A 26,531-nucleotide genomic window follows, 5' to 3' on the forward strand; every position below is an offset into this window, starting at 1 on the left:
AGTGGTTTCCCAACATTCTGACTGCAAAATCCATGGCATGAGCAAGCTTATTCCTGTTTTTCCATAGCATGTGGAAATAGGCACCTCTAGGGGTCCAAGTAGAGCTTTAGGGAGCAAGGAAATCCAAAGCACTGGGTGTTTCTCCATTTCCAATTAGGTAAACATGGTAAACTCTGACATGTTCACACAAGAGGTTAATTAGCAAAAGCTTGAAAAGCAATCTGAAGTCAAAGTTTTCATTAAAGTCAGTCACAAAGGGGCAGCTTGCCAAATGAGCAATTGTACAAAGTAGAAGTGAAGGGAAGTAAATGACCTAATAGAATTTTCCTATTTATAGGACTAAATGTTTTTATAAACACCAAGCTAGACTGACTAGCCATTACAGACATTTGCTCTGAAGTCATAAAAGTTATACCCCAAAGTTTTATTTTCTTATTCATCACTAGTGCCAGATTTACCACTTTGACATGTTGTCTCTACACTTCCATTCTCAGTTGAACAGTCTTAAATTGGGTAAATTCTATCAGCTGTAAAAGAAATTCTGTCCTAAGTGTCTAATGTGATAATAAGCCACATACAGAACACAGTAAGTGCTTGTTTACACCTGCAAATTTCTTCTGTTTCTTATACCACATACTGAAATTCTGATAAGCGAAGCTGACCTGGGCTGACAAAAGGACTGACCACTCCATGTTTAATTTTACCTGTCTGAGCATCATTTAGTGCTGCTGAGGGCTCTGGCTCCCACCAAGTTGCCTAAAAAGCAGCCTCAATCCCATTCCACCATACATGGCTAAAGAGATGGCAGGTTTTTAAATTTTTTACCCATTAAAAAGCCATTACATGAATTTAGTTACTTTTTCTTTCCTCTGAAGAGGAAGCCACTGCCCTGATAGATTCAGCATAAATGACCACTTGCCTCAAAATGCCTGACTTTAAGGGGAAAACGCTTAAATCAATTCCTCAGTGGAGGAATCACATTCAGAAAGGATATCCTTAGTGCTAAGCACATCCTTCCTAAATCAGGATAAAACCTCCCACTTTTGGATGCCTCATTAAAACTGTTTTTTGGCTGTGCAGTGACCTAGACATATATCCACACTGATACCTTTCTTCTTTCTTTTTCATCCAAACTATTCCAGTACTGAATGCTGAACTCATGTAAGTTTGACACTGAGTGAAATACCACTTTTTATGCCATTTTGCCCTGTTTTCAGTCTGTTAGAATGGTACTAATTTTAACTAGCTATGTACCATTAAAACGCATATAGCTTTCATTAATTTATTTCCTCCTGATGTTTTCCACACACCTATAAGAGGTTTGATTTGTTTTTAGTTTTTTTCCCTTCATGTTTTAAGTAATTCAAAATGCTTAGGAGATACAGTAATTCAATCTATATTTAGCACCACTAAAAGCACCACTGTTTTCAAGCAGTTTGTCCAAAGGTGATCGAAGACCTCAGATGTTTTCTTCAAAAGGAGAGGGTAAAAAAGCTAGTGTTTAGTTTTTCTTCCCATTTTAAGCTACAGTATAATGTGTGGTTAGAGTTAACTTTTCAATTCAGCCCCTATATACAGATGTCCTCAGGTTCAACCACTCCTCAGGCTCATACAGAGACAGAAATGTACCATATACAGTTTCTGTATTGTAAAAAGCTCACTCTGAGCAAGAGAGATTTGTGTGACCCAAATCGCATCAACACACGGATTTCTGTAACTCAAAACAGATACTTAACAAACAGGCCTGCTCTTCACTGACAGCAAATGCTAAAGATGGATTGTGTTTTTAACATATTTCACTTGAGATGGTTTCTTGTTGCCATTACTGATGCGCCAACAGTTTTAGACGCAATGCTCTGTTATTTTCTATGACCCTGCCACGCTACAGAGCCTATACAATCCAAACCCAGCATTCTAGATTGCGTGGGGTTTTAGGAAGAATTAAAAACTACTATGATGAAATTTTCTTAACTTGTCTGTCAGGTCTGTTTATCACTATTGATGATACAACCAAGCCACTTCTCAGAGCAACCCTTAATCAAAAAAGTACTGAGGCATGGAGTTTCCATGCTTGTGGAGGTAGTGTACATACACACAAAGAGAATGGCAGAGATTGTAATAAAAATGCCATAAAATAGTTGAAAACAAGAAGCATTGAAATCTGCATAGATTTTTAAATTCTGGCCTATTATTAATGAGAAGACTGCTTTTCTGTCTCTAAATAGAGCCTGAGTTTTGCTGTCTTGTGCGTTCTATCCCCTTCCTGCTCCCCCAGGATTCACAGATAAGTTATTAGGGATGGTAAGGAACTTATCCCTGGCTCCTTGTTTCAGTGTTGATTTAGGGACCCATTGCAGAGGGACCCTGCCTCCCCAGTCTCCTGTGGCAGTTGCAGAAGTTTACTACTCACTGCCTAAAGAAATACGTTTAAAATCTGCTTTAAATTGAATGCTTATTATTTTCTTTGAATGTTCCTTATTCTTGCTTTGTATGGAGAATAACAGCTTTGCCATCATGTCATCTACCACCTTTACAATTCCACAAACCTCAGCTGTGACAGCATTACATCTTACCTTTTTGGTAACTTGAATGGTCTGGCTGGTCTGAAAGAAGGAAAAAAAGAGAGTAATTGAGAATGCATGAAATACGCATGCACACATCAATTTGTTTAATTATTCTCATACATGGGTAAGCATATAAATTATAAAAATCAGATATTTTAGGATATGAATTATTTTGAAAGGCCCACAATCATATTCAATTGAGTCTTTGCAAACAAGTAGTTCAGAGAATAATTACAGCTACAGACAGCTGGGTTTTCAAAAGTGGAATTTTATGCAGCTAATTTTTGGGATTACTACTCCAGAGGCTTTTCCAGTTTTCAACAAGAGACCAAATAAACTAATGTGATAAAAATTCAATACTATTGAAAATCATGACAAAGTTTGCATATGATGGGAACAGACAACCACAACACCATGTTCTGACTGTAATTCACAAAACCTCTTAATTATCCTTTGTAATTCCATTAAAAAGAATTAGTTTGACCATAAATTCTGTCTTGCCATAATAAAGGAAACAGAATGACATAGGGCACCTCTATAAAATATTTTTATGCAATGTTTTGTTACTTCTTAAAAATGTAATATAAAGTATATTATTTTGAGGAGGAGATAGCAAACCCAAGTGAAAATTATTGTTATCTGACACTGTTCAGTGGGCACTTCAATTTGTTAGCTACTGGACCACAAAGTTTCCCATAAATTCCACTTAAAAAAAACTTCATGAAGAATCTGCAAGTCCTTTCAAGAATGTGACATAAAATCACTCCAAAGGCGTAACCATACTACAACTTCAGTTAAGTTACGGATTTGTTTTACCACCAAGGACATATTTAATATTATTTCTTTAAAGAAGTACAGAAAGCCCTGAATTAAGAGGCAGGTACTTGCATAAAACAGACCATTTAGTAACATCACACCAAGGTTGCCAAAAGCATAGATTTGTATGCCTTCACACACAGATAAACAGTTCAAACTTCAGACTCCTCAGAGATTTTCAGAAAAACTTAATCCACTACATAGAAATGAAATTTGCTGTTCTTCAAAGTAGTAAGAGTTGTTTACTACTACACAGTAGTAAAATTTGCTCCTTACAGCCATGAAGAAGTTGAAGAAAAGCAGAATAACCAATCTGCAGTTGCAGTGACTCAAGGATTAAGGAAAGGTACAGACAATGATTCTCTGTTAAATTCAGCCACAAAAATTAAGACTAAATTTATAAAGTGTCACCAACGCTCACAAGATGCACAAATCTCACTTTCAGATGTACTGAACATACCCAATTCCCTAACTAATCCCAAAAACTGCTGGTACCACTACAAAAGACTCACCAGCAGCCAGAATGTAGAGAAATCCAACTAAACTGAGTTCTGAAATGACTTTGAACAGTAAGTTCCTCGAGGCTGAAAAGAAGTTGAGGCAGGCTCGGGGGACTGCTTGTTGTCTGATCTACAGCCTCAACCACAAACCCAACTTTTCCCAACTCAGGCTAGACTGGGGGGTAAGAAACCACGTGCTGAAGTCAGAACTCACTCAAGCTGAATCTGGAGTTAGTAACAGGACTCTGGATGAAGAGTCCCTTTCACAGACTTGGACCAACACAGAGCACTCACTGAATGTGCCTTCCCGACTGTATGGAAAAGGGGGCAAAGCCACAGTGTTGGGAATAACAATTTTTTAAACTGCAGCATAGACTCCTGGGTTTACAGATGAGAGAGAAATATAAACAGACATATTTACTGTTACTATTGTGATCCAAACGTGGATTTCTAGCTTTCATTTGTAAAGATCTGAATTTCCATATACATTCAGTCACTTGTTTTTGTCTATGCTTTAATGGGCTCTGCCATGAGCAATAATATCAGACAACTCTTTGGCACAAGCAAAGTCACCCAAGGACAATGATTAATGCAGGCTTTGTATTTGTGCTGACTTTATAAAGGTTTCTGCGACAATTCCGGTTTATATTAGCAGGTAAAATTGTTTTTTTCAAATAAATACCTACCTTATCCCCTTACTCCTGGTCTAGTCTCTGTTTCTCAAGGCATCAGGGGCTACTTTAAAATTAAATTTGCCTAATTTGGTTTACACAAAATGGGTAAAAATACCAACACAATCATTCCTCATCCTCCCCTTTCCCATCAAAACCAAAGTACATTTCCCTCTGTTTCCTCCACCTGCAAAAAATATTCAGTGCTGAACAAATTACGATGATTAAGTTCTTCAAAGTTAAGGAGGGTTAAAGGTCACACCTGCTATCAAACTGTTTTGTTTCGAAAAGCATGCACTGAAAAAACCTGGGTACACCCGGGTGAATTCCAGCAGTGTAACCAATCCCTTGCAGCTGTTGTGATGACTCTATTATATTGGTCAATAGGAGAAGTTATCCCTGAAAACTATGCCCCAAAATTCTTTAGTTATGCTCTAAAATACAGAAATGCATGGCAAAACCAGATCTTTCCCACTTAATTAATGTTGCTGTATCTAACTTTTTAAGTATTATGCTTTCATTGAGCCAGTTTAAGTAACACCATCAGCCACCAAAAAAAAGGGTGGACAAAAGAGTCCTCATCAGTTTTCATGAGAAAGAAATGGTGAATTCCATTCTTTTGCTGGGACAAAAGCCAAGTTGATCTGTGTATTAAATTACCTTTATACTTAGTTCTCACAAGTCTGATAGCAGAAAGTGACTATTACAGTTGTTTGTGACAAGACCAGCACAACCAAGTTACTACATAAACTGCAGTCACTGATTAAAATCTAACAAATACTTTGCACCAAGAGGGGAAAAGGAAAAGAGGAAGACAAGGACCAGCTCTGTTCTACGTCCATTCACTGTGAGTGTCAGACCCTGCTCAACAGATGCTTTGCTTCATCCTGTCCTTTCCTAATGGCAAGTTTTGTCTGAACATCACACAGTTAAGAAACACAAAAAGAAAAGATAAATAGATTGGTTAAAACCCCCAGATGTTTCTCAGCCTGAAATGTATTTTGGATGACCAGCATCCGTCTGTGTAACATGGTGAAAAGGAGGAGCGGTGTCTTTAAAAAGGGCTGCTGTAACACCAGCAAGTTTACTCCAGGAAATAAAAGAGCATCAGAAGGATTGATCACGTTTGGACTGGACTATTGCAGCTCTAATTATTCACCTTTCCATCCTAAATAAGCACTTAACCTCAGTGTTTCTACCATTATTTTGAACAGTGAGGTAATTTGTTCCTTTGTGTACATACCTACTCAAATAGGGGCAGTTCACAGGTATAAAAAATAGGATCGCTTTACGTATTTTTCAATCTGAGAAAGACAATGATCAGTGCTTGAGCTTCCTGGAGGGGAACATGCTGTGCCACATGACAACATCCTGACTTTGGGTTCCCAGGGAAGCCAAAGTCTCCTTTTGATTACAGCACTGAATGAGTTTTCTCATGGACAGGGTATATCAGAGAGGGGAGTTTGGTCCTAATTTCAAGAATCATAATGGAAAACAAGCTTTTGGAAATCCTATGTAGTATTAAATCTAGTTTATAACCTTCATGTCACCTGGGCATCACACGGCACAAAGCAATGTTTCAAAACATGTTCCTCAGCGTGGGACTGTTGCAAGTTAATTGAACACTTAATAATAACACTATGGCTGGTTTACTGCACATGCAGCGTGTTTCATTAATCTAATGTATTTCAGGGAAACACAAACCTGAATGTGTCAGAGGACAATAAGAGTATCTAGATATTCCAAGACACTCTTTTCCAGGCTTTCTTCACAAACCTCGGCTGTGAGAAAGGTACCAAAGTAAGCAACCCCAAGGAATCAGTATTTGCTGCTTTCTTAGCGGGTGCAAGAAACCCTGCAGAACGTAGCCATGAAATAGAAAACTAGGAAAACAAGCTGTGTTTTGAAGCATACTCTGAAGAGTTTTCTAGTTGTTGTGAAGCACCCACCATTTCAAAAAAGTGTTAAAAAGGCAGCTATCAATAACCTAGGAGGTTGAAAGAGATATTAATATGATTTTAAATAGGAACATTCCTGCTTACACTGACAGTAACGTTCATTGGGGGTCTTTTTTTTGAGTCAGCTAAAAAGCATTAACACATTCCAAATCATATCTTCGCACTAACTTATCCAAACATTACCTTGCTAAAATTCCTATCACAATTCTGGATATTGCCCCGGCTAAACATTTGATTTCTGATTTATTTCATGTCACTTAACTGCAATTAATTTTTATTTCACCACATGTAGATGGTAGAGACTAGAACTCAGATATAAAAGGGCTTTTCCTCCTTTTTTCCTGGGAGGAACAACAAGCCAGTTAGACTTTAAGCTGAAATTAATGCCTATCAGCCTGACATGGGGCAGCACAAAAGCACTGCCTGGGGTTGTTGTGCCCTATTTTCAGGTGTAAGGAAACAATAAACAGCATTGGATAAATCCAAAACTGTCAGTGAGAGTGCTTCTCCTCTGCTTCATTCCTGGGAGACAGGAGCTAAGGGGAAGCAGAAGCTGCTCTCCCAGCAGTGATATCCAGCTGATTCTGGTGCTTTGCTGCAGCTGGGACCATCTCCCAGCTGAAACCAGCACTAACTGAGAAGTTCTGCTCTTCTTTACACCACTGCCTGCCATGAAACACTTTATTAGGAACCTCCAGCTGACTGGACCAGAAGCATCTCAAAAACACAGACACCTTTGCAAGGTTCAAAGTCCTTGACCCATTTTTCCTATTTAATTGCAGGAACCAGTGTCAGAAAAAAAGTACTGACTGCTGGACAAATGCCATCCCTCAGCAAATCCAGCTGAGATCCAAGCTCAGCGACATTTGGATATGAACAGTGACAGCCAACCATAATTTCAGGGCTCAAACCCAGGCACAAGGGTAACGTGGAAATAGTCGCTGAGAGAAATTTGGGAAAAGCTCAATTTTCCAAACAGTCATTCAGAGATAACTGGTCAGGTAGCTGATCTCCATCATTTTGGTGCTGAGCTGCACAAAAATTAGAAAATAAATGTATACCTTACTGATGTTTATCATAAAGGCCTTATACAACATAGAATCCTGAGATGGAAGGAACACATCAGGATCATTGGAGTCCAACTCCTGGCCCCGCACAGGACAACAGATTCATTTTGCACTCTTACTTTTCACTTAAAGATTCACTGGAGTAAAAAATGGTCAGTTGCAATAAATAGCTGTATTTACTGAAAAAAAAAAAAAAGAGAGAGAGAGAGAGACTCTCCTGTCCAAGGATTATGAGGTGTTTAACCTCAACACTCAATGCTTTACTTTGCCAGAGGGAAACTATTCCCTTTGTTGGTAGATCTGGTTACCAGAAGTGATAAAACATAGCTTTTGGTCATTATTACATGCCTGCATAAGCTAAATCCCTGCAGGATAGAATGAGATATGCATCAAATTGTACGTTCTCCATCAGATCATACAATACAACCTAAATCCTTGCACAGGAAGAAAATCCTCATGTTTTCAGAATGTTATTGACCCAAGAGAACGACTTGAATTGCTCCTAAATATCAGCTAGCTTTTGCTGTTATATCGGATATAACACCTATGTGCTTTATCACTTCAACACTCAGACAACAAATCCAAGAGATTAAGTTGCCAAAAAAGTCTTTGTAAGCCTCCCAATTAAATTTTTTTTGCTACGATGAACAGTTTCCCATGATTCTAACCATGAACTCTATCTAGATGTTTTTTAAACATGCAGTGTTCATTTAATTTGTCTGGACTTAGCTTTACTTGTTTACATCTCTAAGGAATAGGACAACCCACAGCAAAATAATGTTGTAAAGGAGATAGAGAATCCAGTTTTCTGGTAAACTGCTTTTTTAAGGTTTTATTAAAAGCAAGAAGAATGCAATTAATTTTTATGGGGTTTTTTCCCACATAAAATATCAAGGAATAATCCAAAAGGATTTTATATTTTTAATCTCTAGATTATCAAGGTGAAATCATCTGAAACTAACTGCTGTTTCATCCCATTAAAATGTGTGAAATGTCAATATTGCAGCTTTTCTTAATGTTGTACATATGACTATCCTTTGCATAAAATTAAGCAAAATGCAATTTAGCAGACTAAAAATCAATATGCTATTTGGCAACTGTGTTACAGATGTCAATTCACATTTTTACAGTTCAGACATCAAGCTTTATAAAGGTTCTTGTCTGCTTTTCCTGTGTTCTTACCTACCTCTTCAATTCCAACTGAGCATCTGCTCTATCTTCACAGCAAATGTGAGCAAATAACATTGCCTTTCTGTGAGCAAAGCAATTGTGAGGAAGGTGTTAAAAACTATAAAATCGTTGCCTGAGTGATTCTTGCTCTGTCTGATTTAGATTTAGCATAAAAGTGTAAGCTTTACTGACTTACAGCGTGCCCACTGGATAAAATCCTATGGAAAGGGGCAAACCCTATAGACTTAACTAAGAATTTCACTCACTTCCTTTCTGCTATGAAATCAGTATTAAACTTTACTAACCTACTCTGCAAATTAACAGATAGTTTTGACATCTCCCACAGAAAAACTTGAGGCTCGTGCCAGAGTACAACAGGGAAGTATGTTTCCATTAAGGCACCAGAGATGGGAAAAGGTCAATACAATCCTACTAACACCCTACATGTGTGTATTTTCATTTGAAGTTTAGTAACAGCACTGGGAGGAATGTCCTAGGAAGATGGGTTGAGGACTTTGGACTTGTCTTATTTGGAGAAAAGGAAGCTGAGCAGTGACCTCATTGCTCTCTACAGTTCCTTGAGGCAGGGAAGCAGAGAGGTGATCTCTTATCCCTGGGATCCAGTGCTGGGACATGTGGGAATGGTTCAAAGCTGAGCCAGAGGAGGTTTACACTGGACATTTCTTTATCTAGAAGGTGGTCAAAACCTGAACAGACCTTCTCAGGGAGGTGCTGATGTCCCAGTACTGTCAGTGTTCAAGAGGCATTCGGACAATGCCCTTAACAAGATGCTTTAACTGGGTCAGCCCTGAATGGGTCAGGCAGTTGGGTTAGGTGATCCTTGGCAGGTCCCTTCCAATTGAAATAGTCTATTTTATTCTATCCCTATATAACTCATCATATGCTAAAATTAAAACTTCTATAAATCTCTAACATACAGGTGATTTAAAATTGAAATGATCCTACTATAATAATCTCCAGGGCTGGAGGTTTGTTGGGTTTTTCCCCCCCTCTCCTTCTCCTCACTGCTCCATAGGGATGGTATCCACATAAGAGCGCAGGATTGACTTACCAAGTCTTCAGTTTAAGGTTCCTTAGAAATGCTTTTTTGCAATACTGACTTCTAATGTCTTTCCCCTCTCATCTTCAAGAACTGACTAAATATTATCAACCACTGGGAAAGCTGGCTCTTTTCCTTTACAGCATCTACTTGGTTCACTCGTCTTGAAAAGGAATTAAATCATCTCTGTAGGAAAATCTGAGAGCATATAAAGGAGCCAAGTCATACAAGACCCTCCAAACACTTTTCTTGTATTCTTCTTTCCCTAAACTTTTCTCCAACGAGTGTAGCCACTTTTAAACACTGCTCCAAAACTGTCAATAAGAAAATTGCCATCAAGCACACTTAAACTGGATTTTCCCTGCTTTAAATGGAAAAGTTTATATACAATTTAAAGTATATACTTCTTCAAAAGGTTTAATTGAGGCTATATATATATTCCTTTAACTTTTGAAGCACTGCAGGCAGGACCACATAGAGCAGTGCCTGGCAAATTAAACAAAAGTTCTGAACTATTTAAGAGAATAAAAAAAAGCTTTTCTGTGAGAAATACCACCATGAATCATTATTTGAAAACAAGCCAACAGCTAATTTGGAGCAGACTAATATTATTTCAAGATCCTTCACAAGTCTAAAACCATTAGTCTTTTCTCTTTTCTTGGTAATTACAGTGAAATTAATAGATATGTTCTGGGATTTAAATGATGACTAGAGTAGTTTTCAACATTTTTACTGGCAAAAAGTCCCTTCCTTAGAAATATTTTATTTCAAAGCTGCTTTTATTACACTTCCCAGTTGAATGGAGCAACACAAGGTCATGGCCACGTCTTGTATTTCTCTGACAGACAGGAAATTAACATGACCCAAGGAATCACAACATACACAGAAGAAAAACCCCATCTCATGATACCAAGGAGAATGAAAAAGATGTCCAAGAGTGCCTATTTTTATCATGGTATCTCTCCACACAGGCTGAAGTGCATGTTCTTACAGGCATTAATGACTGACATTAAGCACACAAAGTTTGGCTCTAGAGTAGGGAGACTTGGACTGTCAGAAATCACACCTCAACTGGTACTTCAGTCTTCCTTCCTGTGCAGATGGAAGAATTTGTGATTGTAAGTCACCAGGGGGTTCAGTTTTGCTCTCAGAAAACCTCCTTTGACCAGAAAGCTTTTCTAAAGATAGACTAAAAGCACTTAGAAGTCCTCCAAATTGTTCATTCAACTATGGTGATAAGCACCAGTTTTTATCTTTCTCCATATTTAATCTCTTGCAGCAAATGAAAATACTGTTACTTAAGATCTTTGTTACAAATGTAGTCAAGTATCTCTTCAAACATATATTTTAGTGTTGAACTCTTCCAATATCTGTGAATTTAGTCATTTAGAATCTCGTAACTTTCAAGTGATATAAAACAAATGTATAGTCAACACAATATATTTTAAAGGATTTAATATTTTAACTGCACAATGAAGGCTCTTTAGCTTTTCCTGGTGCTAATGAAAACTTGCACATATATAATGCAACATTATCTTCTGTATCTCCTGACATGAAAATTGTTTTGTATGCTCAGTAACAAGCAAGCAAAAAAGGAAATATTTACTGAACACTTAAGGTTTAGAGTATTGTAGCTAAGACCCCAGAGAAACACTCTAAGATTGAAGAGACTATGAAACAGATTTAACATAACCAAAGCTGTTCAGCAAAACGTTTGCAAAAGTTCATCCATTTGACAGAACAAACTAAACATCCCACAAACTGGAAATGTAACATAAGAATTTTGAGGGAAGGTATCCCATTAACATGCTGGAATATATGGAAGAAGTGGCAGAAGTGATGCAAGTAAGCTTTTCTAGTCCAGTACATTAATCTATTTATGATTTTAGTAGAAAAGAACCAAATCACACCCCAATTTGCAAATAGTGAGGCTAGGCTCTCTAAAATATCATCAGGATTTCTACCTGTAACTTCCCTTACCCTGCACTGATCTGTCAGTGGTACCAACTCATTTCTATTTTGCATTGATAGTCCAGGCTTTAAGAGACTTCTTTATTCAGAAGAATCTCACTGCAATTTTTGTGTAGCAAAATCAGTGCCAAACTTCTCAGGCACCCTCTGTATTTCCCTCTTGCACTGTGTTTGGAGTTTTGTTTTGCTGTTCAAGCACCACTGACTAATTAAAAGCATGCACATCAATTATTATCCACTAGGAGATGAAGACAACATTGAAATATCAGAGAGGAAGAACACGATTTTGGAAGGAGTTAGAGACAGAGAAAGCAATGGTAACTCATAAAGAGCTTTCCAAAGCCAGTGTTCATCATTCTGCACTTTCCCCCACCATAAGGAAGATTCAAAACTTTTAAGTTGGAATACTCAAATCTCTCAAAACCCATTTCTTTAAGAGTAATGTAAATCAGGTCATTCACCATGCATAGTTTAGACTGTTGTTCTTTGTTGTCTGGTGTTGTCTTATCCACATTTGAATCTTACTACTGTTGAAGAATGGTTAGAGGATCAGGGACACGGGTCCCTGGAAGAGCTGTACAAGCAAACACCTTTTTAGCTTGACATAAGTAGGCCTCTTGCTAACTGCAGAAATCAGCAGGCCTTTGTAAGCCTCTTGCTAGCTGCAGAATAAGGAAATCGTGAGAACAGAAATCATGAGAACAAAGAAAGAAGGCAAGGACACAAACGCAGTGTTCTTGACAATCCTGTTACAGATAAACAACAGGACGTGCTGACAACATGTACTAACCATGAGGAATGAGGAGGAACTGTGAGTCGCAACATTAGCAATACGTGTAAAATGTAGCTTTTTACCCAGCATCAATAGACAATAGAGAAGTGACAAGTAGGCATATTTGAGTGTATAAAAGCAGAATCCTAATTCCAATAAACTGAAGCTTGCATTATCGATCACATTGACAGTCTGCATGTCTTCCCTTGCTGGAGTCAACAAGATACTACAACCTCCTACTAAATTAAAAGTATATGAAAACAACTATACATTGTCAAAACATTCCAACAAACTGACATAATTTTGGATGTTATGGTTTTTTTCTCTAAGTGTACATAAATGCTCAGTTTTAAAAGTCATCTCAAACCCCACACCAATTAGTCCTTTTCCAGAATGAGCACAGCTGATGCTGGTTTTCCAGTCAATTTAGTACAAAATAAAGGAGCCGTGTTTTTTATGGTTTCCCTCCCATTATCAGCTTTACATCTTCTGGAGATGGCAGTTCAAAGGCCCAGCAGATTGCCAGTTATGAGTGAGCTCTTCTGTTGTTCAGGGAAAGGTGAAGGATACAGGGCATGGGAAGTTCATCTTCAAGCACACACAGGACCTGAATTCTCTCAGGAGCAGAACCTCCATGGCAAAATAGGGCCAGGCAGGTACTCAGCTGCACTCAGACCAAAGCAGGAACCTTCCATGCACCTCCTTCCTATGGCAAAAATGCTTGTTTCTAAACAACCTGAAGTCTAGACAAACTAATGTTTAATTAGTACAATTAAAAAGCCTGCAAAAATCCCTTGGACAGCCCAGAAAGACAGGTGTTTTGAAGTGCACTTCTATGCAATACTTTCCGAACCGTGCTGTTTTTATTTGGTCAGCCACCGAATTATAAATGGCATTTTTATTTGTATTCTTGTCTCTGTGTGTCAGCCCTTTGCTTTCAGCTCCAGCAAGTGCAGCAAGTTGTTTGCACAGCCAACAATGCACAATATTTATCATGGGAAGAATAAATGAATTAACAAAACCAGAATGTAACTCTTAAGGTATCACACTGAGAAATAATGCAGGGCTAAAATAAAAATATGTAAAAATGAGGAAGCACAGCTCAAATTAGACTGACATGAAAAATTATTTCAAAGAAAGAAAAAGAACCAGTTCATTTGGTCACAGGGAAAACCTACTTCTCCACATGTGCACAACAGAGAATCCCACATCTGGACTCAGAGGGATGCATGAGATAGCTTCGCATTCCTTTTCCTTTTCTGCAACTCCATCAAAATCCCAAGTATGCCATTGGGTTGATAATGCTTCATAATAAGAAGATAAGAACTCTTATTTTGGCATAGAATAAATGGCTTAAATGAGAATAGAGGCAGAATTTGTATTGTTTCAGGAACTCATGATCTATAGCACGAACCAAGAGATCTGCAACGGCCTGAACACTGAATGAAGTGATGGTAACAGCTTTCACCTTTTAGCTGCTAAGGTTGATAAAACATTTCAGAAATCCCACTTTCAGAAACCTGACTGAAGGTTTCTTCCTAAAGATTCCTATCTTTAATCTTCCTAGGGGAAGGCAGAAAGTCTCCTTGACTACTTTTTAAGTAATTATATGCATATGTATTTTGTACAAAAGACACTAGTATACAATTCATATAAAAAGTGAAAACAAAAATATTTTAATACCTCAAATAAAGCAGAAGCTAACAACTTTCAAAACAGGATAGGCTGTTTTAAAAGCTCAGTGGAAAAACTTTTGTGAACAGTTCACGTTGCTGAAATGAGGATATTTGAAAATATTTTATACTCATGTATACACATAATCAGCTCTGCAAGCCACGCAGAATGTACTAGATAACAATTATCCTTTTCCTGGAATCAAGCAGGGAACTGTTTCATAACAAAGTCTTGTTATTAAGATTGGTATTTGGCAAACATTCCCTTGCTTTTTGAAAAAAACAGAAGCTTTTCTTTTTTCCTGGTTCTAATCTAAATGCCAAGTAACTAGAAGGAAAAATACAAAATGGGTAAGAGGCAGCTGTAGTGTTCTATCCTCACTTCACAGCTTTTTCATTTTTATAGAGCTTCTTTTTAAAGTATTAAATAAAGTGTACGTATTCATGTATATCTGCAGTACTGTTTAAACAGTGTGTGGCACAGAACTCTGAGACACAGCAGAACCCAGAATCCCAGAACCACCACATCAATCTGCAGTGCCAAAACACTTCAAAAGAAGGTTTAAATCTAACTGAAAGGAAGATGTACAGTAAGTCTGGATGCTTTACCAGTTTCCTGATGCTGTTTTTTGCCTTCTTTAGAATATAAATTGGTCTAGCAAGCAAAAACTTTGAATCCAGCAATTTAAACCAACTAAGCTTTGGAGCTAAAACCTCCAAAGTAGGCTGGTGGAGAACAGGAACAATTTACATATATCCCAAAGTCTTAAATTTTAGCCAAAGTAAGGATTCTGTGAGGTGTTAAACAGATTTTATTCTCCTGTTCCAGCTTGAGATGATTGCATGATCCTGGAGAGATCATCCCATATATCCTTTCGGCCTGTTTTTTTTACCACAGATAATTCAGATGCTTTTCAGAACAGTTTTCCTTACTTGTCTGCTTTAGTCAAAAGCATTAACAGTATAGTCTAAAAAAGTAAATAACAGTGGGTGACATAAAGCAGGTTCACCCTGAGCCAAGAGCGCTTGTTTGAATTTATTGGTTTGATACTGCAAAAGTGCAAGCACTACACACACTGGCAGTCTGGAGCACTTGCCTTAGCAGCAGCACTAGCAGTTCTTCCACAGCTCCCTGACCTCTTCTGCCCTACCTTTTGCCTCTGAGTCCACAGACCGAAGTTTTCTAAACTTTATCACCCAAGAGAGATTCCAGCAGAGTTGGCGTCAAGATTAACAAGCATACAGGTAGCTTTCAACTGGTGTTTTCCCATTAAAATCTTCCCATACATGTCTGAGGGAAGCAATCCAATTTGGTACCAGAGACAACATCACTGTTATTCCATGCCTTTCACAATCCTGAGACAACTTCCTGAATGAACTCTGCACATCCTTCCTCTTTCACTCCTATTTATATGCATACATTCCTATACGAAGATTAAGTTTTGAAAAACACCAGGAAAGGTCCTAAGAGTTTTCTGTCTTTTTTAAAAATAATATTCTGTTCTCCTAGAGAACTATGCAACTGTTCACTATTTATTTTATCCTCCTTTCAATCCACTAAGCGTGCTACTGGGCTGCACAGTTTTACTTTTCCCTAGTGACTCCTAACTCAATGCTTCCAGTCATTGTGGATCAATCTTCATGCTTCTTTCACAGCCTTACTTTTCCCCATTTCTACTCCACCCTAGTGAAGGCTGCTGATGACTACAGAAGCAGGGGGCAGCAAAGGAAGGGCAATAACTACCCATCTTCCAGCAGCTCTAAGCCCCCAGGTTTCTTGAGATACATAAGTGCATTCCAACAAAAAGGGATACTTCAGCATGAGCTCTCCAGAGGGGTGAGGTAGGGAAAAAAAATCATCCAACACTACTGAAAAGAACTAAACATGCCATGCTCCAAACAGGTAAATTCAGAAATGGTTAGAAAGCAATCAAACCCCCAGACAACTGCATGCTGATATGGAGAGATGGCTAGAATTTCCCAGGGAGTGTTTGTGTCGTCAAGATATTATGGCCACTGAAGAAAGAGGTATGAACATGTTTACATGAACTACTTCTTAAATATGTGCACACATTAACACAAGAAACTTTACTCAAGATTTTCCAACCTCAGCAAAACTTCTAAAGATCATCATAATCATTACGACGAATAGTTGAACTATTTTACCTACTTCTACAAGAGAATTTTGACCACAATCATGCTGCAAAACACCAACCATTAAAAATATTTTCTTTTACGCTACAGGACTTTTTCACCAACCTAAAAAAATTAACAGGTGTCCAGACTCTCAAGATATGGTGGATAGATGATGTTTCCATGTAATTTAGTTAAACTTCAAAGCTGAACCCTCTACAAAATTCCAGATCCAGCCAACTTAAGAGGATAGGACAAGTGTGGCATTATTTCATTCTGTCTTTACACACTCCAATCTGCAATGATACACCAGAGCCACATTCCTTTAATATTAGGTCACTGACAAATGTTAAGCCTTGGGCTTCAAAACCTGACAAAACCTGTTGTGCTGAAACAATTGGTTACCTGCCCAGAGCTATAAGCATCAGTGATACAGTTTGCAAAGAGCATTCATCCTCCTCTCTCTAATCACATCTTTTCTCCCTTCTTAAAATCATAACAATATTTGAATGCATTTTTTAAAAATACAAGGAAGCAAAATTAAGTACTGTTTGACTACATATTGAATTTAATTAATGTATTGTATCAGAACCTGCATTTAAAATAACTCTGTTAAAACATGCACATTTTATAAAGCTGGATGATTTCCAACGAACCTTGTAATAAAAATACCTGGAGAAGAAGCTGCTGTGCATATTATAAGCTCAAACTGCAATAAAATTAGAGTGTGGAACAACGATCACATTAAAATATCACACACCTAAGTGATACTTTTCTGTTTACAGGAACTCACCCGAGCATGTAAAAAATGAATACAGATTTATCACCTATCTTTTATAGCATTGCCAAGTAGCTACAAATGAGGCAGTTTGCTTCTTCCTCAGTGCACATCCATCCACCTGCAATGCTGCATGCAGTTGCTCCCAGTTTTTACCATCTCTCAACATGTCTACACTGACAGTGGCCTCTCTGGGTGATAACTTCACAATGCAATGAGAGACAACTGTATTTAGACACACCTTGTTGAGTATGGAGAGAGAAAAGAAGTCTTTGGTTCCATGCTAAGTCACAGTGAGATGTATACACTGTCCACTAATGTAGCCATGGGCAGTTCGAGGAGTGAAAAGGTATGGAAGCAGTCCACTAATCATTTGATAGGGATGTGCAGAGTTTGCTAACACATATAGCTTTATATAGCTTATTGCATCGCTGTTTTGACTGCTAGCAGTAAGACAAACCATTTATCATAAGTCACTATTCATAATTTCTGTATGTTTTTGTAGAAGTGTACGGTATGGCAAGGAAGTGCAAGATGAAAACCAGCATCTTGGCTCAAGAGCCCAATCAGAGCAGTTCAAACAGTTTTTGTATTTGTGAAGCATGACAGAAAACATTATTTTACCGTATCCAGAAGAAATTCTCACTGTTTTTATTTCTACACTAAAACCAGAAGCCCAGACTATGGACGGCATTTGTTCCCTTCCTCATGACTTTGGAATACAGATGAAGTTTAACAGCCCTGCTGCACAGGGAGAAAAACCGTGAAATCAGTGCAACCATTCCGACAGTTTGAAAAGTATGGCTGATCCTACAATAGTTCAACTTCCTGCATACCTTTGCATACAAAATTATACAGTATCTTTGCTTGACAGTTAAACAAGTATGGGGTGGAAAAAACATCTCTGATTGTAAGCAGTTCTGACAACTCAGATTTTTTCCATTCGTAAGTGGAATAACTGGCAGGAGAAAGCTGATTTGCACTCTGTATTATCATCATCCCTATTTTCATCTGCTTTTACCTTAGGGGAAAAAAGCTTTATTCACTTTGAGTTTTTCCACATTAGATGCTTTTCCCAGTCTGGTATTTTTAGGAGTTTAAAATTAGTTCATATATTTCATCAAGACAAAATCACTATAACTGACTGAGAAACACTTGTAGCTCCAAGTTCTTGAACAAGGTTGCAGATGTTGGAGAACAGGGAGAAGGATAGTTTTTAATGCTCCCATGAAAATCCACCCCGTTTGGCCCAGCTGCAACTCAGAAAAAAGAAATTAACCCTGCTTAAAAGCTTCAAAGTATCTTCCTTCAATGGGGAATTTGGATTTTAGAAACTGCCCCTTAATTGACTGATTTTGCCCAGGACCAGAAGGCTGTAGAAGGTTTTTCTTCTGTTTGTTGTTCCTTGAAGCTAGGACTGCTGTCACTGGAACTCCAAAGCTAACAAAGAGGCAGGTTCATATGAAGTGGAGAAGAGAAAGGATTACAACCTGTAACAATCCAGAATTTCTGAATCTGAACACGAATTTGAAGTTTAGCAGATGACCTACACTGAAAAGACATGAGGGCAACCCACTGTACCTGCTGACCCAACAGAGAAAAAACACCCTGTACACTTGAGAACAGGACTGTTGCAAGTGTTTTTCAATGTATCTTTTTAAGGAAATACGTGTTTTCATTGGACTATGCAGACATACCAGATCTTTCAGTGTATTCTTAGCTATCTCTGTATTGGTTTGTTTTACACAGCAGAGGTACACTCTGTGTCTTGTAAAAGAGCTAATGAGCTACCAAACAATCCCCAATACGAAAAAAAAAAGCCAGCCTTTTTTTTGTCCCCCAAGAAAGAACTAATTCACTTCAGGAATATTCATGGAGCCCAGCAAAATTAATCTGACTTGGTTTCTTAAGGAAATAATAACTTGGTAATGCATCAAAGATTAACCTGTAAAATCACTGGGGAAGAAATTTGGTTCATCTTCCTTTCAGATCTTCTACTTTTGTAAGAAAATGGAATAGTTCTGGGAAAGACTACCCATCCTGACAACTAAGAAATAATGCAACCTCCTTACCTTATCCTGGCCATGTGCTGCTGCACAGACTGATGCTGGAAATGGTCAGGCCACTGATGGTGAAGGCAGAAGGATGGGGAGGGCTGAAGACAGCAGGCAGGCTGATAGACAGGGGTGTGTTTTTGGCAAATAGAGGCTGAGTACTCAGTGTGTGGCTGCATGCAGCACGAGGTCATAGGAGATGGTGCTGAGCTGCCAATCACTGAATGACATTCTTGCTTGCTGTTATGGCTACTTAAAGAATGATGGTATGGACAAGGGTGGCAGCATTGCGACAACATCTGCTGAGTTCTTTGGTTGTCTAAAGGCAGAAAGGATGGTTTGATTGTACCATTAAGTTGCAGGCAGCCATTTGGACTTGGTTTTGTTCTTGGTGTTTCCTTGGATGGGAGCTGTTGGACTGTGATGTCTCCGTCATTCGCTGCAACAACCCCTGGGCCAGCAGCATTTGACAAGATGCTGCCGTTGCTCAGGACCACAGAGTCAGTGACGTTGCTCATAGCCATGCTCCAAGTTCTCAGTGGATACGTGATGTTCCTGAGGAAACAAATAAAGCAAAGTTTAGAGAGCTGCAGCATTTTCAGATGCTCAAAAATAACTTTAGATTAAAGTGAGTAAAACTCTGCTCTGAGCTTCGCCTTTCACAACACAGGGGACCAGAAAGGAGTCACACACACACTGCCAGGAATGCTTCAAAGTACTTAAATTTGTTCAACAAAATATTAAGAGTGAAGTTATGTAAATTCCCAGTGAGTAAACCAAATTGTAAGTCAAATGAACAGAGATTTGACAGTGTCTGTGTCACAGCTAACAAGTAATGGCTGAGATGCACAGAACAAGCTCATTGTGCACAAGACTGAGTTATATCCACTATATACAAAAACAGATTTTGGTGTAAACGGCATAACCATCCACACCTTGCACTGCAATTTACCTGTGTGCTTTGCAAACCTGCAGGAGACAGGCCCACACAGTAGACATTGTTTAATAACCATTAATGTGCTGCTTTTAGTAATCTCCTTTCCAATCTCTATTGAAAACGAGGCATATTCATGTTTATAAAGAAATTCTTTTGAAATGCCTTATTTGAATAAATCAAGCCACTTCAGCAGACATATCAAAGTTTCTGAATAGTAGACTAGATCTTTAGCAGAAGCTCAAAATGAACTGTTATAAATACTAAAGAGATGGACTACAACCACATGTTTTTCCCAAGTTGACAAAAGAATAAACCCAGGATTAAGTTACTGCTGATTGAGAAGCTCTTGCTTCTCAGTGACACGTATTCCAAAGGCAGTACATAATGTACTATGCTGTCAATAAAGGATATTAGAAGATTTTCTCCTAAAGTTTTTCAAGCAATATGTAGGTAAACGAGAACTATTAACATCATAGAAGTGACCACAGCTCAAGATCAAAACTTGTGTGAGGTGCTCACAGCAGCCAATTTCTCCCATCTTAACTATAACTTTGTTTTAGTAAGATATAAAGGTAAGTTGGAGGTCATTATTTTGACAAATAACATGAAAGGTCAAACACCACACTCAGATAAGAGTTTGCTACCCAATTTACATGGGCCTGGGGGAGGCAGGAGGAGAAAGAGGAAGTAAAACACTAATTATGTACTACTTAGTAGAATAAATCAACACTTGCTGAAAAAACAGAATCAGTTAATTACAACTGCTTTGACATTTTAATACCGTATTTAATTAACAGCATTGCAAGTCCAAATTGCAAGGCTCGCATTACAGACACTGAACTTTGCAGAAAGACACAACATACAGATTAAAGCAGATAAGCAAGGAAGTTTCTAACTCATTTTCTTCCCTGATACCTTTGCTGAGTGCTCAGAGAGTTAAGCCTGCCCAGCCAGCTGAGCTATTTAATTGCCTGAATGCCAATTCTGAGCAGAAAGTGCTTTGCTGACTGGAATGCTCCCCCTGACAGCCCCCCGTGCAGCATCTCCCTGAGACAGAGCTAAATCCTCCACTTCTGAAACGAAAATTAATCCTCTGCTATTTGTTCTAGATCATGTGCAGAGCCAGATGCCCTGGGAAATCACTTGCATTTAGATAACCACTCAGAACAGGAGAATATGCTGCTTTGACAAGCAAATTTTTCCAGCCTTCAATTCCACACATTCTTGCTGGGTACCCCCTCCCCTGGCCCAGGCAACTCAAGCCCAAGGAGGACTTTCTGCTGAGCACAGAGAGCAAATTCAAGTGGCTGGCTACGCTTCAGTTTGGTCTGAAGAGACATATTAGTTATGTGAAATTCCACTGTGTTTGAGCAGTCTGGTTTTCTCCCCCACTGCAGTCAACGTCAAACCTCAGTGGACAGAGCGAGAGCCGGACACCAAGGCAGAGAAAGCTCCTCTCCAGGTGCCTGGTAACATCTCAGGAATTTCTGGCAGCTTATTTTCACATTCACTCACATAAGAGGCTGCACAGTGATGCTGTTACACTTGTTTCTACGTTAGTCAGACCCATCCATATTATCACTTGAAACTGCTGTAGACTGATCAAAGTTACTGTCTACTGTGGTAATCGAACAGAAGGGACGGAAAGACTGCAAGTATCTGACATTTCAGGAAGACAGACACACCATCCTTTTGCTTTAGGACACTTGCAACATAATTTTTAGTAGCTGTTTTCAACCACTTCATGAAGGAAACCACACGTCTCTGTGCCAGGCACACATGTGCCAAACACAGATGCCCAAGCTTGTGCCTGCAGCAGCTGGGCAATCCCAGCACAGACACACGGACTTGGCCCTTCAGTGTATCTGTGCCCCTTGAGAACAGGGAATGACATGGGAATTGTAACTTCTGTCCACACAGCTCAGCAGCCTCCATTTAATACGATCTAAGATAAAATGCTTTTTTTCCCCCACAGATACAATATCTACCTGTGTACCTTTTGTTCAGAAACTTTTTAGAACTACTACATTTGAAGAAAAGATCATCATCAGTACCACAAGATAAAATTCTGCTTTTGTTCTCCTGTTGAACAAGCAATTCATGAACCATTTCAAACTCTAAAAATTTTAACAGATAGAGCTGATTCTTTCTTTTTTCTTAAGGCTCGAGGAACTCTTTGAGTTCTGTCCATTTTTATGGAGTCTTTGAGAGAGGCAATGGAAGCACCTGCTTGCCTTGAAATTCTTTCAATGACACATTAAACCAAGACTACTTTGCATGCTAAGGTAGACATCTGATTAAATATTTTATTCAGTCATAGCTAAGAACTGGGACTCATCCCAATTGTCTAGAATGTGAGCGGGGCTGTACATTTTCATTTGGTTTGGTAGCTTTTCTATTTTTTAAACAAATGTAAGAGAGTCATTGAATTTGACAAGGCTAATGGCATCTGAGTTTTGTTTCACTCGGGTTTGAGGGTATTAAAAAATCTGTACTGTGGTACTTCATTTGTGTCCCTCTCTACAGAATTGACTATGAACCACTGACAGCAAAACTTCACCTGCAGCTGTCACACCAAAATATATTCTTAGATTATATTCTTACCTCTCCGCTGCATTTTGTCTCCTCTGCCGTAATCGCAGTGACTGGGAACTTAGATGTAATAATGTCCCAATGAAATAGTTAACTGAGTCTTTTTTTTAGAGGATGAATAAATAAGCCAATTAAAATGTGACAAGTAAAAGCATAGTACAATTTTTAAAATGACACGGGCATGGGAAATCTAAGAACATGCTGATAATGAAAAAAAATCTAAAAACAAGAATCTTTGAAAATTCAGTCTTTGAGAATTCTGAATTCTTTCAATGTTGAAGTTTATTTTTGCTGCACTCCTCACACTGCTTTAGGATCTGGTATTCTCCAGGAGAACGGGGTTTTCAGATTTATGACAATGAAAAGCTTTGAAGCTTTGAAAAGCTTTGAAGCAGTGGACAGGTATTCTGAATAATGAAGTTGTAGAAAATACAGGTTTTAATGCAGGCAGCCCTACTTAACAGAAGATTAAATACAATTAGAAAAAGTGTTAATCTACATGTTTAATACATCCCACTTAGGTACCCACATCTCCAGCTAGACACAAGGTATCTTAAACATGATCATCTCTTTAGAAATTATGCCAGCTGGACTGCTAAGGGAAGAAAACCAGAATTGTCTTTAATTACTGCACTCCTGATAGCAGTAACTGCTCAGAAAGCACTTAAGCCACGCAGTTCAAAACAAGTCTTGGAAGAGTGTCATATCTGGAATGTACCATGGTCTGAGCAGCGATGTTCCTTCGTGACAGTTTTATGGAGTAATCCATCTATTATTTGTAGAGTTAACAGTGAACACAACTCACCCAGCAGACAGCTGCCATCTGCATTGCAAGCCCTTCAGGAAATAAACTAATGGTGTACCACACAAACTACGTAGGATTTGGTGCTCTCCAACTAGCATGTTCTTTTAAAACTTGGATTAAGCTCACCTGTTCCTTTGGCTGCAACTGAAAGAATTTTTCTTTAAGTTTCATAAAAAGAAAAATCCAAAACAAACAAAAAAAACCACCAACAAAAAACCCAACAAAAAACCCCCAACCAGACTTAAAAAACATTGATTCAACAAATCCCATCTGGACTCATAATGCCTGCAATTGGGAATGACAGAAGTGCAAATCCAAGAAGGAATGACGTAGTGGAAATTTAGTACAACCTAGTATATTAGTACAGATAATTTATAGATATTTAGAAGACAACAGAGAACAGCCAAGTGTTGAGGGCTGTTTTAACCATATAAGAAAAAAAATACCCAAAATATGTAGCATGCACAAAACCAAAAACTAAACTGCTGTCAGGCTTTATATTTTTCATTTAAGGTAGGACAAAATTCCAATTTCATTTCAAAGTTATCTAACGCTTTTCAGCTGTAGTCAGCATTGCATCACTCAGCCAGCTGGGCCAGTCTAGGCTTTATGGACTTTGCAGACCTGTCAGCTACGAAGCATCATCGTTCTGAGATGAACATGATGTCCAAAGTAACAAAAACGTCTTTTCATGTTAAAATTCATCTAAACCACCTGGATTCTAGAAGCAGTGCATTTCTGAAATAAGCAACATTTAACACTCCCAGCACTACCTGTTAAGGCTCCTTGCAGATGAAATACCATAATGGCCATGCAAGTCCTTTAAGACGCTGAAGTTTTCCAAAGTGGCCGATGGGTTACATGGTCTTACAGTCTGTAAACTCAGTTAAATCCTCTCCAGGCTTCGCCTGCTGTGCCAGCCAGTGCACAGCCACTCTTAAGGAGGGTTTGCTCCTCCTTCACATTACCGGAATTCTTTGTATCTTTGCTTTTTCTCAGTGCTCAGAGGAGTAACAGGTGGTGCCTGGTGTTTGATACTGCATTTCATGGGAGATGTCTACTTATCTATCACTGCAATGGTCTTTACCAAGTCAAACTGCTTTTTAATGTTTTATGGTTGTTGATCTCCATTTTGGCTCTCAGCTAGACATTTTTCACATTCTCCAGCTCTTACTCCAATGCTATCATACATGGTGCTTGTTTTCTCTCAATACCTTGATTCTTTCTTTTCCATTTCAGCTGTTAACCCCTAGGTCTTCCCTGAAAAGCTTTCTCTGTACAAAACACAGGCACTTCCCAGAACAAGCCATCCCTGTGCTTTCCTTTTTCCCCCCAGGTATTTCAAGTATATTAAATACATGCATTTCAGCTTCAGGAAGTCTCAAATTCTTATTTCATCCACAAGCAAGTTTACCTGATATATTTATTAATCTATCAGCCATTTCACTTCGAAGATTGGTACAACACAACTCCTATTTTTGAGAAAGGCCACTACATTCAGCTTATTTTCTGCACAGTCTATAAATACCCATTTTCTCAAGTAATGTCACCCTATTAACAAGCAGATTTTCATCAATCTAAGTCCTTGTTCCCTAAGGCAGTAGTTAGCAGACAATTACGAAGCAGAAGAGGCTTGTAGAAGGGAAATTTCCCCTCCTCCAAGTGTTTTGAGAGCCAGCTGTCCCTGCCATCCCTCTCCACAGCCTGTGAGGTTGTGAAGCTGTCCTGTCCTGAACCTGAGACTCCATGAGTTCATTTCCTGTGTCGCAGGCTGGCTCGGGAACCGCAATTCCTGTGACAGGGAGTTTCCAGATGTCACCATGCCAGCACCACAGCTCACGTACAGATGGGCACTGGCAAACCAGCGTCGCCAAGCTGACACAAGAATGGACCCAGCAGCGACAGCTATGGGGTAATGGAGCTGGGAAAGACTGCAAAGGGTGGGAAAACAAGGATTCTTCAGACCCTCAGAAACAGATTTTGCTTTGCTTTTAAGCTAAAGTTACTTCTCCTGGCACAGACAGCAAAACAACAGCAGACCATTCCCAGAAATCATTTGCAGGGCTTCAAGTACAGATATCAATAGCAGTACTTTAACTACAAAGTCCTTTTAAAGTAAAAATCTACAATAGATATAATTAGACTATAGATAGAAGACAAGAAGAAGCTCTGAATTCTCTTCCAAAGTTTTGTATGATTCTAAAGTTTTAATTAAAAAAAAAAATTTAAAATCATAACTATTTAGGGAAAATGAAAAAAAAAGTATTAAAGCCTGAAAAAGCTTCAAATACTCTGAATTTTGGAATGAAACACAGCTACTATGAGAAATTATTGGAACCATACTACTTCAAGAAAAAATGTGTGTAGTGCTGGAAAGCAGGTATACCTCAGCACAGTTTAAGAGCCCAGAAAGCTGTTAAAAAAACCCCCAAACATTGCTTACAACTGCCTCACTGTCATCACCCTAAATCTTATTCATACTACTTACTGACTTCTATTACCATATGAAAGACTTTAAAGTTTTTGTAATTGCAAATATTCTGATCCAAAATAGCTCTAATCCTGCTTACGCAGAAGGGGGAAAAACCAAAATATGTCTCTTTCTGGCTGTAAGAAGAGTTACTTGCATTGAAAGTTTCACAGGTTTTTACTTCATCATGCTGTGGGATTAACATTTAAATTATTACAGCTGTAAAGGGACATAAAAGCAACACTCCTTAAGCTACAGCCCCAGCTATACCTACCATCACCCTGGCTCTATCAGTGTTACATAAGAGGTTTAGAAACCTCTCCACCATCTGCTTAGAATCAATTTTTTTTCTGTCCAAATTTAAAAGCTATGTTTAAACATAGTAACAAGAATTGTTACTAATATTAGCATTTTTCTTCCTATTTTAACAGAAGTACTAATATAATTGTACCACTACAGTACATTACAGAAGGCAAAGAGTGAGAATGCCAGGGCACATCAGGCAGGTACACATTGGCAGTCACACCTATTTGATAAACA

At 38.5% G+C, this 26,531-nt stretch overlaps 1 protein-coding gene across 6 annotated transcripts in view; it reads right to left on the reverse strand.

Moving 5' to 3' along the window:
- Positions 1-26,531, reverse strand: part of DISP1 (dispatched RND transporter family member 1) — an 87,235-nt gene that overhangs the window by 13,261 nt on the left and 47,443 nt on the right. For 4 of the 6 annotated variants that reach the window (XM_042051636.1, XM_042051641.1, XM_042051637.1 and 1 more), the window contains exons 2-3: positions 19,206-19,742; positions 2,574-2,603 (exon numbers count right to left, since the gene is read on the reverse strand). In XM_042051636.1, coding sequence (XP_041907570.1) covers positions 2,574-2,603; positions 19,206-19,711 — 536 coding nt within the window. In that variant the 5' untranslated portion in view covers positions 19,712-19,742. Of the gene's footprint in view, positions 1-2,573; positions 2,604-19,205; positions 19,743-24,294; positions 24,417-26,531 lie in introns of those variants that run through there. The other 2 variants (XM_042051640.1, XM_042051642.1) reach the window with 2 other exon arrangements.

The sequence above is a fragment of the Corvus kubaryi genome, unplaced genomic scaffold, assembly GCF_017639235.1.
Source record: "Corvus kubaryi isolate FWS band 111438036 unplaced genomic scaffold, C.kubaryi_AGA036_p1.0 76, whole genome shotgun sequence".
NCBI classification, from domain to species: Eukaryota; Metazoa; Chordata; class Aves; order Passeriformes; family Corvidae; genus Corvus; species Corvus kubaryi.